This window comes from Dendropsophus ebraccatus, chromosome 3 (genome assembly GCF_027789765.1).
Source record: "Dendropsophus ebraccatus isolate aDenEbr1 chromosome 3, aDenEbr1.pat, whole genome shotgun sequence".
NCBI classification, from domain to species: Eukaryota; Metazoa; Chordata; class Amphibia; order Anura; family Hylidae; genus Dendropsophus; species Dendropsophus ebraccatus.
The window spans coordinates 143,033,705-143,049,389 of record NC_091456.1 but is presented as its reverse complement, the minus strand read 5'-3'; the positions used below and the strand labels follow the sequence as shown (position 1 = coordinate 143,049,389).

The 15,685-nt window shown below is 40.5% G+C and overlaps 1 protein-coding gene across 4 annotated transcripts in view; it reads left to right on the top strand.

Annotated features, from left to right (window-relative positions):
* Positions 1-15,685, top strand: part of RASGRF2 (Ras protein specific guanine nucleotide releasing factor 2) — a 164,076-nt gene that overhangs the window by 133,798 nt on the left and 14,593 nt on the right. For 3 of the 4 annotated variants that reach the window (XM_069962840.1, XM_069962839.1, XM_069962842.1), the window contains exons 15-17: positions 93-463; positions 2,825-2,953; positions 6,949-7,041. In XM_069962840.1, the coding sequence (XP_069818941.1) occupies positions 93-463; positions 2,825-2,953; positions 6,949-7,041 (593 nt within the window). The remainder of the gene's footprint in view (positions 1-92; positions 464-2,824; positions 2,954-6,948; positions 7,042-15,685) is intronic. The other variant, XM_069962841.1, reaches the window with a different exon arrangement.

The window sequence follows — 15,685 nt, the reverse complement described above, 5'->3', positions numbered from 1 at the left end:
CTTATTTTTTCTTTTTAATTGACTTCTACAGGACAGGTCAGTATAACATGGCATAATTACACATATTTTGCTTTCCTTCTTTTGTAATGTAGATCTCTAGAGTTGTTCTTCGCATCTAGCCAAAGCCTAGATGGGAAGTCACCACATCTCTGCCGCAAGTTTTCTTCTCCACCTCCATTGTCCCTTTCTAGAACGTCGTCACCTGTCAGAGCAAGAAAACTGTCTCTAAACTCCCCATTAAATTCACGAATTGGGGCTTTAGACTTATCCACATCATCCAGCGCAAGCAGCCCAACCTCAGTGTTCAGCCCAGCAACCTCTCCACCACCCACCACTGGCAAAGTACCCCTGGACCTCAGTAAAGGCCTGTCCTCACCAGAACAAAGCCCGGGATGCATCGATGAAAATTCAGAGAACCCACGCATTGATTTGTGTAATAAGCTGAGAAGGAGCATTCATAGAGGTAACAAAAAAGGCGTTCCATTGATAAAATAAGATTATCTGTACAGTTTTGAACGTTTTGAGAAGTATTTATAGATGGTGCACTCTAAAACAAAGACTCTTGCTTTCTGGTGCCAATCCAGAGGTTCAGTGCCTGGCCTATAGGTCTTTACATGTCAGTTTGGCGGTCTTCTAAGGAGACAAGTTATTCCTTTTGAGGATATTCATTATTTTGTTAATAGATTCAGTGTCAGACTGAAGTTCCTTGGGCCTACCAGAGGAAATTATTCTGAGAGTCCACACTAATTTTTGTAATCATTGCACACCCAGAGTTTAAAGGGAACCAATCAGCTCAATGAGTGAGAGGCAGAGAGGCCTGTTACTGGCGCCTCTTCCTGTCAATCATCCCACCGAGAGCGCTGACAGGTAGAGAGCGGTGACTAGACAAGGGTGGGGAGCTGCCCAGATAACTACCTCCCACCTCTCTTCCTGACACACACCGGGGGATTAAACTTAATTTTCTCTGGTATAAAGTCTGTGCTGCAGCCACAGCCTATACGTGCCGCGAGCTGCACAGGAGCCTTATTAAGAGATCCAATTGGGCTGATTGGTTCCCTTTAATAGGATATCTAGCGATTGTGTTGCCTTGAGCCAAACCTTTGCGGCCTTTTATAAGGGGTACATCACAGCACCACATCTTCACATCAAATCATGGCATCACAGCTTTAGCCCAGGAACGGATCCTCTGGTAGTCTATAACCTGGGGATAACTATAAGGTGCCATGTTTTGAGGAACCTTTTATGAGTCGTCCTTAGGAAAGATTAGAGGTCCTCCATCCGCATCACCTCTTTTTTAACAAGTTTGTTAACATATTTATTGTAAGACTCTGTTTCAAATGTAGTTTTTTCTCTTAGTCCACTTTTTTTAATAACTTTTGGGCAATTTCTGATCTGTAAAACAGAAAAACCAAAGGTGCTTTAGGTCAGCTCTAAAATAGGACGCAACTCCTGTCTAGAATCTTCATCATGGGTCTCACCCCTGCTGCCCTCATTAGCATTCCCTGTGATTTTTATATACACAAATCCTCACATTGCCACTCTCTTTATACGTACTCTTTATTAAAATGCAGATTACTTTAATAAACCTGTATATCAAGTAGTAGCTCATTTTGTTGCGACAATCATATTGTAAGTAGGCATACGTTAATACTGCAGAGCAAGGAATACAGAATAGTGAGAACATCGCATGTGCAGCTCACTATGAGAGTCACCTTCATAATATGCAAAGCACTGAAATATTCTTAGAGATAATTTAGATAATAAACATACAGAAGTGGAATCTCACTGCCTGACTGCCTCTACTGTACAGTTCAAGGGATGATGCTCTTCAAAGCCCAAGTGTATACTCAAAGCCTCAGTAGCATATGGTGACCCTGTTATATGCTACATCTCTCGTACCCATCAAGTAGAAGCCACACAGATGAAAATAATGAATTGCTTGTTCACCTTTCTGTATTACAGTGGATGAGAAATAACAAGAGAATTTTACAATTCTTCTTTGTTTGGACTGCTTCAGCGATGTACTGTCATAAGATAGGCCACCTGTGCAGAGTGATTCAGTGTACTTCACATACCGGTGTAGCTGGTTAGGAGGATAGTAATTCTTCCCAGCCTCGAGGGGGGCATGTTTCGTTGATGTATCTTAAAGTTTTTGGATGCAAGTATGTTAAATGTAGCCACTATCATTTCCATACATGTACTGCAGTGCAAAATGCAGTGATGCTGCTTGAGTTGACTAAGCTTCAACCACATCTTCTGACATCTGTCTAGTTCCATGACATGGGACCAAAACTTACTAAAAGGGAAATATAGACTTCAGAGGTCCACTGAAGACAATGGAGAGGCCAGTCGCATCCAAAAGCCAAAGGGCATGGCACCAGAAAGAAAAACAAACATTGTCCCTATGATCAATGGCATCAAGTGTCTGGATCCCAACCAGTGCTATCTTTGTTTTTTCTTTTATGTGTTAGAAAACACAAAGGTTGAATGTTAAAAAAAATTGTTCAGCATTCAAATACGGGTGGCTAAAGAAGTTTGATGAAGCCCTAGGAAGACATAGGCTGTATCCATGTTTTCCCAGACTCCCTAGGTCTGCATCCAACTTCTTTAGCCACCAGTAATCAAATGCCAAACGATCGAACTTGAGCATGCTCTCATCTCTAATGCTGACATTACCCGACCCCCCTGTGCAATGAAGATGAGTAAATCCTTCTGTGTTAGTTTTTGATTCTAGGTTTTTAATGTTTGATTGTAAATTCTGTAGTGAGACCCTTGTTTAATTAAAGAAGTGCAACTAACATTGTGTTTATGAATAATATTACAGCTGCTGTTTTGGAATCGGCGTCACTAGATAGGACTATTCCTGAAAGTAATGCTTCTACAGACACTGCAGAGAATTCTCCCTGTCGATCACCATCAACCCCACGCCATCTCCGATATCGGCCAGCAGGAGGTAATAGCAGTTTGTCTGTGACGTTTAAAGGAGTTTTCCAGGATAACAAAAAAATAAAGGACAGCCTGCTAAGGGGGAAAGAGGAGTAAAATACAGCGTACCACCTAGCTAGATTTTGGTTCTAAAAAACCATGTCCCTTCATGACAGTTTTATTGCCTAATGGCATTGGTCTCTTTTGGCAAGATAATGTTGTCATGTGATAACATGACAAAATGTTTCAGATGGTAACATGGCCTCCAAATCATTAAATCTGTTTGAGTATCTGCAGAACATGTTGAAAAAAAAAATCTGATCCATGGAGGCCACACTTTGTATCTTACAAGATTTTAAAAAAACTTAAAGAGACTGTGTCAGTAGGTTTCTGAGGTCCTATTTAGGGCTAGCATAAACTAGTGACCGAGAAGCTGTACAGAATGATGTATCAATTACATTGTTCTGTATGGCTAATCCAGAGATATCTTTTTGAATATATATATATATATATATATATATATATATATATATATATACATACACACACATATATATATATATATGCCCAGTAGTCCTCATTATTCATGTGAAGCAGAAAACTCCACCCACTAGCTGCTGATTGGCAGTTATCTATCCATGCTGTATTAGGAGAATGGCTAAACAAAATGATGTAAGTAATACCTTGATCTGTTTAACATTTCTGTCACTAGTTTATGCTGTCTTTATTTAGGCGGTATAAACCTTGTGACAGATACACTTTAAATGATCTGCTGCTAATATCTTGGTTCGAGATACCACAAGTCAGCTTCACTGGCCTTTTAGAGTCCATAGCAATCGAGAAATGGATAGCTAGCTCATTGTTCCAGTTATTCTGCCCTGCTCAATCCACCCCTCCACTTGTGGATAGAAACTTCTAAAAAAATACTCAGGATCAGATGTGGTGTATGCTTGACCGGTCACTTGCTAGCTGTTAATGTGTAATGCCACTTCTATGGTGGTTGGTCAAAAAAATAGCTCAGCCAGATGTTAGGTTGTCGTGACGCCAGTGCTGGTGTGGCACACCTGCTTTTATTTTAGATAGGCTGGCCATACCCTTTCCTCTGTGGTCAGTAACCTGCCGGGCTGTTTGGGGGTCCCTTGGGTACTTATCAAGGTGGTCCGGAGTGGAGTTGTGGCCCACCCGGACTATTGGTACTGCCACCCACAGAAAGTGGAGATGACCCAAGGAGGATGCAATGGCTGTGTAGGTGCTTAGTGAATAACCACTGAGTCTGATTAGAATAAATAAACTTCTTCTCTACAGGAAGGCTTAATACAGTGATATACAGTAGGATCTTGACTTGATGATATCTTTGAATCTTTAGCGACCCGATCTGTGCTGGGAGTTTAGAGAGAGGTATAGTCGTGCTGACTAAGTTGCAAGCTGAGAGGTAGAAGAGTTTCACAGAAGTAGAGAGCAGGATGTCGAGATAGTCCCAACCGAGGGTAGAAATGTGCTCTGCCAGAACTTTAGAAGGAGAATAATAAGTAGAAGACTTGAGAGTAGAGAGAATACTTGTGCCCATGTTTTGACTTTTTGGTCTTTGCACCACCTATTGCCCACCAGTGTCGGGCGACCCGTCCTAGAGGGTGACACAAGCCCCAGACTTTATTAACTGGGATGAGCAGAGTGGTCAGATTTCTCTGATGACACCTACGCTGTAAGAGAGAGTACGTAGGCTTCTAGCAACTTTGCTCTATCCGGATCAGTTCCTTTCTTCAGTTGCATACTGTCTTGCACTTTTAGACTCAAGTGTTCTCAAGTGCTAAGGTGTCTCGTGCATCCGTTCACTACAGAGACCAACCCAAGACTCCTGTCCACAGGGGACCTGGCATAAGCCAGGGCCCTCCTTGGCTACTACAGGGACCTTTCTGGCTTGTGTACTTCCTCTACAACAGCCAGAGTAAGATTCACTAAGGTGTGGCTACACTTACTCTCCCCATGTGACTTCCTTTTACAGCATTTGTAAGGTGTGCTGTGAGTGGGTGAGAAGAGAGTGTAAGAGAAAAAGAAGGGTAGAGATAGGTAGAAAAGCAGAAAAACTCTCATTGGTGCGCAGATCCTAAAACAATAACCCTTCAGTTACACCCAGCTGTGCAATACTTAGGTACACAATATACATACTAGCGACATCTAGTGGTAAAACTTAGATACTAATTCATTACCACTTTTACTTTGAAGTACAGACTTTTGCGAGGGGTGTAAAGACTGGAAACATCCGTGTTGGGACACCGCACAGAGAAAGCGGCAGTGAACCAAATCTTCCTCTTTATTCAAAAAAGAGTTCATGCCTTTATGGGTAGCACAAGTGAGACCCACACAAAACTAGTCAGGTGATTAGGGGTCTATCTAGGGATCATTTCGTACCCAGACCTGTAAATTTAACATGGGGAAAATTCAATATGTATCTGTATTAGATCAGTGCTGAACTGAGAACCAAAAGTATAGATTGCAGATTAGGTACCTGCTATAGGGCTATTGGAGAGTGGAGACCCAGCTCTTATTGTGCCTACCATCTTTGCTAGTGGGTGTCAAAACTTCCCTCCCCATAGGAGCTGCATTATGAATAGGTCAGGAGAGTGGGAAAAAGTGGAGGGGTCATGGAATGGGAGTAAAGAGAGAAACAAACACCTTCAGTTTTGGGCATCAAAATACCTAGGAGGTGGTGTCATTTTGATATGGAGCCCCCTCTCTTCTACGTAAGATAAACTTTTTGGAGTTCTGGTCCTAACTTTTTGGTCCTAAGATCACCTTTGTGAGTTAAATGTGAGAACATGAAGAGTATAAAGGAAAGCATTATCTACATCATTTCCTTTCCTATTTTTCTTTTACCCCTTTCCTTTTAGGCCTAGTACAATGGTGCTCTATCTTTGCATACAGATGACCAATCCTTTATAAGAGTAATGATGTTTCTTCGGCTTTTTTTTTTTTTTTTTTTTTTTAAGAAAATGGAAAGGCAGAATAAAACGCAAAAACCCATCCTTGCAGGCGTAGTCTTAATAAGGGCCTTTGACAAGAAAATTGTCATTTTTGACAGCTGTCATGTAGTTAATCCTGTGAAGCATTGAAATTTATCATTGTAATTTGTGCATTTGATTGGACTGTGTCTGCAGTGTTCAGCTGTCTTTGTGATCTGAAGAACTGCTAATTGGATAGATTATTTCTATGGGACTATGGGATATTTATAGATGCGGCAGCACTAGCGTGTATTTTGATGATCGCGTAGAACACAGGACAGATGTTGCCTTTCTGTCATTTCCATGAGCTTTCATTGTCGCTTCCTCTCATCAGGATTGGGATCAGTGACTTCCTGTGAACTATTATTTTTATATCCTGAATTTTATTTCATTTTGCTGTATAAATATGTGAGCATGATTTCTGATTTACACTTTTTAACCCTAAGTGGACCTCAGACTTTTTCCCACTGTTGGCGTTGTTTATAGTCGTTGTGATTATTTGGTTGGGATGTGGCTATATCCGAAAAACTGTTAATGATTTTAACTAACTCCACTCCGTATCTATATTATGTAAAGAGATCTGCAGATGGGAGAGACGTTTTATAATGCCATGGTAACCAAAGCTCACGATGAAAAAATATATTTCTAGACAAAGGCTGTTTATAAAGTATGTTGTCATGGAAACTTCTAGATCATCTAGAGATATTCAAGATAAAGCGGAATGCATTATCAACAAGGAACAATTATAGCTGTGGTCCAGCGTAACTTTTCTTATCTGTATGTGATGTTTGCTTATGTTACCAGTAAAGTGCCCAATATTTAGGCATTCATGGAGTTCTGACAAGTTCTTATGTGAATTGTTTTGGTGTCTATGTTTTGGTGTCTATTATACCCCACCCTAACTAATAGAGGTGGCTCTGCTTCTATATCAACCCTCTACTAGTGTTAGGCACAGGAGAGTCTCAAGCTAATCTGAAGAGTTCTCAGAAGTTACCTTTTAATGCTGTAATTGTTTCTTTTACAGTGCAGACTTCGGACTCTTCTCGCTGCTGCTCCGTCTCTCCTGCCTCAGCCTTTGCCATTGCTACTGCTGCTGCTGGCCATGGGAGCCCACCAGGTAAGAGCAGGCAACTCATGTAACATAATGGCAGCATGCATATTGCTTTAATCTATTGTAGCTCAGCTGGTGTTACCTGGTCAATGCTTCCAATGCGTACAACATTTCAAAGGTGGTGTGATATTGGTTTTCATATTCTCAATTTTTTAAACACAATATTTGGTTAGAACAAGAGCCATATTTTAGTACGCCGTTATATGCTAGCTAAAAGGGTCCACAGCAAATTTGTCATTGTTATGGATTTGCAGCTTACACAGTGAAGTCATTGGAAAGAAAACTCTGCTATGTGAAATCTGCAGCAGACTCACTATTAGAGGTGAGCAAAGGTAATTGTGTAACCGAACCTTAAAGTGTCACTGTCGTGAATTTTTTTTTGCAGAAATCAATAGTCCATGCGATTTTAAGAAACTTTGTAATTGGGTTTATTATCCGAAAAATGCATTTTTATCATTAAAAAGCAGTTTGAAGCTCTCCCCCCTGTCTTCATTGTTCTCCTATGGAGAGAGCTAAAGAAAAGACCAAAACAGGACAACAAAGAGTTAATCTACAAATCCCTCACGGGATATCTCCTGTGACAGTCACCAGTGACCTGTCTGAGCTCGGATTACAGCTGTCACCCAGCTCCGTGCCTGTAATCCTCTGTTATCTGCTTTCTGCTGCCGGCTAACTCCCTCCTTCCTCCTCCCCCCTCCCCTCTCCCTAGAACAGACAGGGGACGTCTCCTGCAACAAGTCACAATTTTCAGATTTTTCAGAGTGGATGAAAAAGAGGAAGGAGGGGGGGACCTGGGAAAAGGCTTTTTACATGCAGATAATGGCAGATTTGGCTAATAAACCCAATTACAAAGTTTCTTAAAATCGCCTGGACTATTGATTTCTGCAAAAAAAAAAAAAATACGACAGTGACTCTTTAACAAACTGTACTAAAACAGTAAAACTATTGTTTAGCTGTTTTGGTGCAATATTTACCTGTCCACGTTCCCCCTGTGTACTCTTTGGTGTCTTCAGTCGCCTCCAGCCTCCTTAGCCAATTACTGACTGAGACAGGACAGGGATCAAATGACTGGAGAATGGTGCATTGTGGGAGGTCAGGGGACAATTAGGCCAGGTTCACAAGTCGGCCAGCATTTTTTGCACCATAAATCGTGGCCCCGACACAGACCCATAACGCCTACAGGTGAACAGGGCCACAGAAATTCAAGGAGTTCAAGGACATTGAAACCAGTTTTTGTTAATTAGGTCTAATAAGTAGACATTTATTGGTAATTAAAGTGAATTTATGCTTAATTTATGCTTTCATGCTTTTCTTTAGCTTCTGATGACAACTCTCTTCTCTGTTGTCTTCTTTGACCAACTTTCTGTCTAGTATATATTGTGTACTGGACTTCCTCTTCTTGCTGTACACTGTAACTAGGAATTCAGCCAACTTTATCTTCCTCCCACTATGTGGTTGTAAGGGGCAAGGTTATAGTCAAGAAGGTGTAATAAAAGGGAGATAGAGTTGACAGAATTTGATTTGCAGATTAAGTGTACAATAGGAACAGGAAGTCCACTGCAGGATGTACACTAGACAGGAAGTGGAATAATGAAGACACGAGAGCAGACAGCTTACATCAGAAGCAGAAAGGACACATGATGGAACACTTGATGAAAGCTAGAAAAATAACCATATTTACCAATATATTCTTGCTTATTAGGCATATGAAAATAGGTTTCTTTAAAGTGTCACTGTCGTTAAAATTTTTATTGCAGAAATCATTAGTCCAGGAGATTTTAAGAACCTTTGTAATTGGGTTTATTAGACGAAAAAATGAATTTTTATCATGAAAAAGCAGTTTGAAGCTCCCCCCCTGTCTTCATTGTTTTCCTATGGAGAGAGAAAGTAAAAGCAGCAAAACAGGACAACAAAGAGATAATTTACATTCACATCGCGGGCTCTCTCCTCTGACAGGCACCAGGGACCTCTCTGCCCACTAATTAGGGCTCTGAATAGCTCCCCTGCTGAGCAATCCTTTGTTCTCCGCTCTCAGCTGCCCGCTAATCTCGCTCCTTCCCCCTCCCCCCTCCCCTCTTCATAGACCAGACAGATCCAACTGATTAAAAAACTGTTGAGATTTCCTGATTCTGAGGAGTGGATGACAGAAAGGAAAGGAGGGGGGACCTGGGAAAAGGCTTTTTACATGCAGATAATGGCATATTTGGCCAATAAACCCAATTACAAAGTTTATTAAAATCACCTGGACTATTCATTTCTGCAAAAAAAAATAAAAAATTTAACGACAGTGACTCTTTAAGCTGTTGGATCACGTGTTTGACAGCGAACAGGAGCTCAGGCACAGTTTTTTTTCCAAGGACAGCCAGCAGAATTCTAGAAGTGGATATTTACTGGATATTATTAGTAAAACTAACATGAAAAGTGAGTACAAAACAACAAAGCTAAGTATTTGCAGGGGTATGTAGATTAATATCATTAAATGCTGTTTTATTTAGATTTTTTTTTCTTTTGCCTGGCTATTACTGTCACATTCATGCATTATTTCAGCACAAGATAATCTTCTTAAACATACATAGCGGATGTCTGCAGCTGTCTTCACAGATTTGTGCTTGTACACAATGCAAACTCCATCACTGTCTTTGTGACAGACGATTTGTAAGAAAATTTAAATATGTATAATAATATATGTAAAGCAGAGAGAAAGACAGGGCAACACATCTGTCAGGTGAATGAGGTCAATAGATCGAAACATTGGCTATAACAGAGAGGTGAAGGAAAGCTAACACCCTGACACCGACTGATAAGATGTATAGTGATGGATTTATGATGTGCCTGTGTCAAAGAATCCAGATATAAAGGCTTGTGCCATTATCCACTGTGTTATTTCCTTTAATGGTTCATTGCCTGTAGCAAGTCTGGATTGCTACAAATGTATAGCAGTGGTACAATAAAGCCATACATGCATTGTTCCGTTAATAGGCTTTCATATGCGCTGGTTACAGAGAAGTCAGAGTTTGATGGGAATGTATGTGCAATACTGCAAAACATGTTGGATTTACAATATATAATAAAGGGGAGTAAGGGAAATATCCAAAGAGAACACCGCCTTTTTTGGGCAGTAAGATAACTGTTGAAGGGTTGCTTACTGGACCATTGAAGTCGAGAGTGATGTGCAGAATAAAAGCTTTTCTTTGTAGAATTGGTTGTCTTTGTCTTTTACATAGGCTTTAGTGCAGGGATGGGAACCTTTGGAGCTCCAGCTGTTGCAAAACAATTCAAATCATGCCTGGACAGCCAAAGCTGGAGCAGCAACTGGAGGACCAAAGGTTAACCACCCATGTTCGCATCCTTTAGAATTCGGATTCCGTAGTCAAAATGATGCCTCTATTTCTTCCCCAATAGCAACGGGATGTTGCCAGGTATTGTTGCATTGGCAACTTTGCACAGGTATGGGTAACAAATGGGGATATGATTTTAGCCGCATCCAGAACACACTCTGAATGCAAATGTGGAAACATAGCCTTCCATTACACAACTAGTATCCCTGAACACACCTGCACTCAAAAACAAGTATTAACCAAGCAAGTCAACTCATATTAAGACAACTGGAAAACTAGGTAAAATGTGTTTGAAAGGGCAAGATCCAATGTACAATCTCTATCATGAGTACCCTTTTACTAGACATACACAGTAAATACGTGCTGGTGGGACAGCCACCAGCTAATGTGTATGGGTTTCTCCTGATAGATCATGTTGGGGGAGCAAAGGATCAGGCATGTTGGATGTCAGCTTTTTGATTGTTAATTTATCTGGAAGAAACCCATAGGAGTGTGGCTTTCTCCCCTCTCCCCATTCAGGTTAAACAGAGCATACTTGTGTTTGGTGGAATTGGTCGAAAACTGTTGGCCATACTAATGTCAGGTTGACAGCTATCTTTTGTGCACGCAAGCGTTAAAGTTGTTATCTGGCATAATACAACTTTTAACATGAATAATATATAGAAAATGAAAAAGAGACAATGCTTACCTCGCCACGCTCCCCAGTGTCTACCTATGAGTCTCCGGTTTCCCCACTGACTTCCAAGACAAACAGACTGAGCCATGGCCAGTTATTGGATGAGTGGGCTGTCGCTCCTGAGATGAGTTTGTCTCATAATTAGAGGCAATTGCGATCAGCAGGGACACCAGGGAGCGCAGAGAGGTAAGCATTAGCTCTTTTTGTTTTCTATGTAACAGCAGCAATATATTAAAAGTTGTATAACACCGGATAACTGCTTTAAGACCCTCTACATGCTGATGAAACCCACCAATTTCATCAGGACTTGCTATCTTAGGGTAAATGCAAACAGAGTAATTCTGTCAGAAAACGTACGTGTTCCTGCTTCCCTCTCCGCTGGCTCCATTATATGCTTGGGCGGATTACGTAGTCGTCCCAAAGAATTGACACAACAATTCTTTTGGCGGACTGCGGAATCCGCCCGAGCATATAGTGGACCTATTGAGCCAGCCGAGAGGGAAGCGGGAGCCCGAGGAGACGAGCGTTGGATTCCGCACTGAGTTTTCCAACAGAATTACTCTGTGTGCATATACCCTAAGGGACTTCAGACTCTCCGCTGACATCATCAGATGGATCAGGCATGTTTCGGATGAGTTTGGCAACAGCTTACTCCTCCTCTCTCCATTCAGAACACATCAATGCTCACCTGTACATGTGCATGAAGGAATCAGGAAAGATAGCTGTTAGCTGAATAAGAGTTTAGCTGCCAGCTATCTAGTTTGTATGGTCAGCTTTAAAGCATAGACACTTCCTAAGAGAAGGTGGAGCCCGTGAAACAGTAACTCCTTTTGGTTTCTAAATACAGGATGGAAGCCATCATAGTAAATAGCTCTTAGCTCTAACTGTCTGCCAAGGTGATATTTATCTTCTGGTACATGGTCTTACGGCAATATGAGGTGGGTTTTTTTTTTTCATTATTCAGAACATATTTTCGATTACAGTGTGTGTGTGTGTATATATATATATATATATATATATATATATATATATATATATAAGCACAGTGAGGAACAGGTGCAGCTGTTTACAGGAAATACATTTTTCATGAAAACTTTTTCCATGAATCCCTTGGATTTGTTGTGTTATATAGATTTCTCTATAGCCGACATTTAGGGCAAGAGAGGTATAATTTCTGTCTGCATCATCCTACGTTATAATTAGGATAATTGCAGTGAAAGGCAAGCTATACATTGTCTGGGAACTGTTTATATACATATGTGGAGAGGAGCAGTGAATAATCTGCTCAGGTGTGATGACATATAATCACTGTCAGCTCCTGGCAAAGGTGGCAACCGAGCAGGGCATTTAATTGCAGCTTCTGTACCAGGAACGGAGTGTATTATTTGTCTCGAGGAGCGCGGCTTCCTTCTGTGAGCCTGCCTCCTTATTTATGCTCTGACTTTTTGTTTCTCTCTTGTTTATTTTAATCTTACAGACCTTTTAGAAACATCTCTTGCTTCACTACTTGAAGTCTTATTTTTTCCTTTTGTTTGTAGAGAGTACCTACAGTATTATAGAATATTATTCTCAGTAAGTAGTAGATATGTCTTGTGTGTCCATATTATGACTGGGAGTCTCATAGTACACCTATCAGCTCCCCACTTTGCATTTGTGAGGGGCTGATGGGTTACCATGGTAACTGAGGACCTAATAGATGCCCTAGGTCTGCCATCAGTATCAGTATCTGCACGCTAAGCCAGAGGCATGGCCTAATAGCTGGCTTGTCAGCGTAATACTGACAGGTAGTAATTCCTTGGAATACTAAGTATCCCTCTTATGGCTACATCAGAGTGAGAATAAAAATGTTATCGGAATGTAGAGAGAGATAAATAATTTTTCCCTATAGAACATGGAAACGTAGTATATACTTGGTATCATTTTATGCATACCCAAACAAAGGCTAAATAAATGTCTGATTTTGTCCTATATAGGTATTCAAACAGAAATAAATCTATATTTGGATACCAAGAGATTGGTCATATCCCCTACAACAAGCTGAAGCAGGAGCCTCTCCCCACTTCTGCACTTTTTGCAGCATGACAAAAATTGTGTCAATCTCTACCCCTTTAACCAAGCCCTGTCCCCTCAGTTGGTCACCAGCTTAAAGGGGTAGTGCGGTGTAAAGCATTTATTCACTAAATAACACATTAAAAAGTTATACAACTTTGTAATGTGTTTTATTTAAGTGAATGCCCCCCTTCCCCATGTTTCCCTCCATGATCGTCCCAAAGTGGCGGCCGGGGGCGACAGCGATTCCATAAGTATAATGCACCACACTTCCGGGTCTAGCGTGGATGGGGGGAAACATAGGGAAGGGGACACACACATTACAAAGTTGTATAAATTTGTAATGTGTGTTATTTAGTGAATAAATGCTTTACACCGCACTACCCCTTTAAAATCAAAATAGATTGCAAAGGGAATTAAAGGTGTATTTCAAAAAATAGAAATTATTATTATTTTAGTTTTTAACTTTGAATTGCAGCAGTAATAGGCGAAATAGCTCCTCTGCTTCCCCCAGTGGCTGTTTTAGGAAATGCAGGGTAGCTCAGGTCCCAGCACGGTTACATATTGGTGGTGCTGCACGCAGCATTAGCGATATTGAGCCTCCCCTGATATCTATTCTCATGCATGTTTGAATCAGAACAGAGTTTGCATTCAGAGAAGCAGCCTGTGTCAGTAGCTCTGCAGGCGCACAGCCTGTAGCCCAGCAAGTGGTGATTGACAGTTATCCTCCATCGCTCTGCTACAGAGTGCCGCCCCTGCATTTTCTTTAATAAAGTTCTATTACAAAGCTGTAATAAGACACTAAAGTGCATGTTTAAGCTCTGCTCACATAATCGTATCCAGTCTGTCAGGTTTCTGTGGATTTTTTTTATTTTTTTTTATGGCAGAAATAGTTAAGTCTACAGCACTGTTGTTAGGGACTCATTATAAGTAAATGGGTTCCATCAGGATTTATAAAGATTTACTTTAAAGTGGTTGCAGGGTTCTGTTAATAACAGAAGCCATAATGTTAATGTGAATAGAATGTACATATAATACACCTTAATATGATGAAAAGAGCTTCAGAATGATGCTTGTACCCTGTGTACCCTGCTTGTTTCGCAGATGTTCAAAGATGTCTGCACAGATGTTCAAAGCTAGTATGGGATTGCTGCCTGTATCCCCATATCTATGTATTTCCCGTTTTCCTTTCTTTGATGTCTCTGCTCAGTTATTATAAGACTATTCTAGTTATCACCTGGCCAGGACAAGTAGTAAATGCATTGACTTAGGGGAGATGATCAAGGCTTGCATGCCAGTTTTCTGGTATGTAAAAGGAAAAAGTTTCAGACTAGTTGAGGGATGTTTCACGTGGACGAGAGAGGGAGGGGGCAGGGAGGGGGGGCCTGAGTTGGGGTTACGGGGAAAAGTTTTGATCTTGTTTCCTTTTATTGTGACGCTTACATAATATAGGGTCCTGGGGGAGGATGAAATTACGATCTTTTTTGTAGTTACCAAAACGTTATTGGATCTGTAATTTGTACTTTTTATCTTCATCTTCGGCCTCCTGTCAGGCCCTTATTGTACTGCTGCATAGAAGTGAGTCTTTTATGTCTGTCTTCAATAAAAAGATTTTTGGAAAGAAAAAAAAGGGAAAAAGTTTTTTCTTTGTTTTTTTTTTTTTTTTTTAGCAAGCCTTATTTTGTGACTTTTCTGTGTTATAGGCAGTTTTTCAACTTACCCGAAAATTGGCCATGGCTTCAGTATAAAAGGGGCATGTTTTAAGTGAACTGAGTTTTTAGACACATTTATTATATTTTAATGTTGGGTAGCAAAGTTTTTGTGGAACTCCACTCAAAAGGTTGTATACAAACCAGACACCAAAAAAAAAAATACACATACTGTACATCACACAACAATTTGATATGTTTTGCACGTATGGTATAAAGATGTGACTAGTGGCAAATGGTAAATGCCCCCATTGTTTATCATGTCCGATATGGTTATAAGGAATATATTCAGGCCCTTTTCAGGTAGGTCTGGTCATCCAATCTTGTTTTACTCCGGTCTGATACAGAAACACTGGAAAAAACTGATGCCAGAATTTAGTCCATGTTTTCCTATGGAAGCAGTTTGGGCATCTGTTGAATCATTTGTGACGGCATGCTGTATACATCTTGCTGGCTATAGGTGTCACAACTAGTGCACAAGAATGTCACCAGGTGTACCCAGAATTGAACATCTATCTTGTATCTGAATATGTCTTTGTTTTGCCCATTACTCCTATTGTTCTATGCTTTAATAAAAAAAAAAAAGCCATAATTTTTTTTTCACCTTTTGCCTACAGCAACTGGGGAAATTAATTCTAAATCCTGGTACAGCATAGTTCAATTGCTCCTAGATCCCAGTCTTTATGTGGATGTAGCCGGCAATTCTTCTAATTAAATTGAACATTCTATGGTGACTTTGCCTTCCAGACTACAGCATGAAACTGTATTATTTGTTCTGTGACCCTAGATGGAAGTGTGTGAACACTGCCGCAGTATTTTTCTTAACAATCAATCTATGAATAGGCTTGTGTTAGTCCCAGCCGTCCTGAAATGAATGC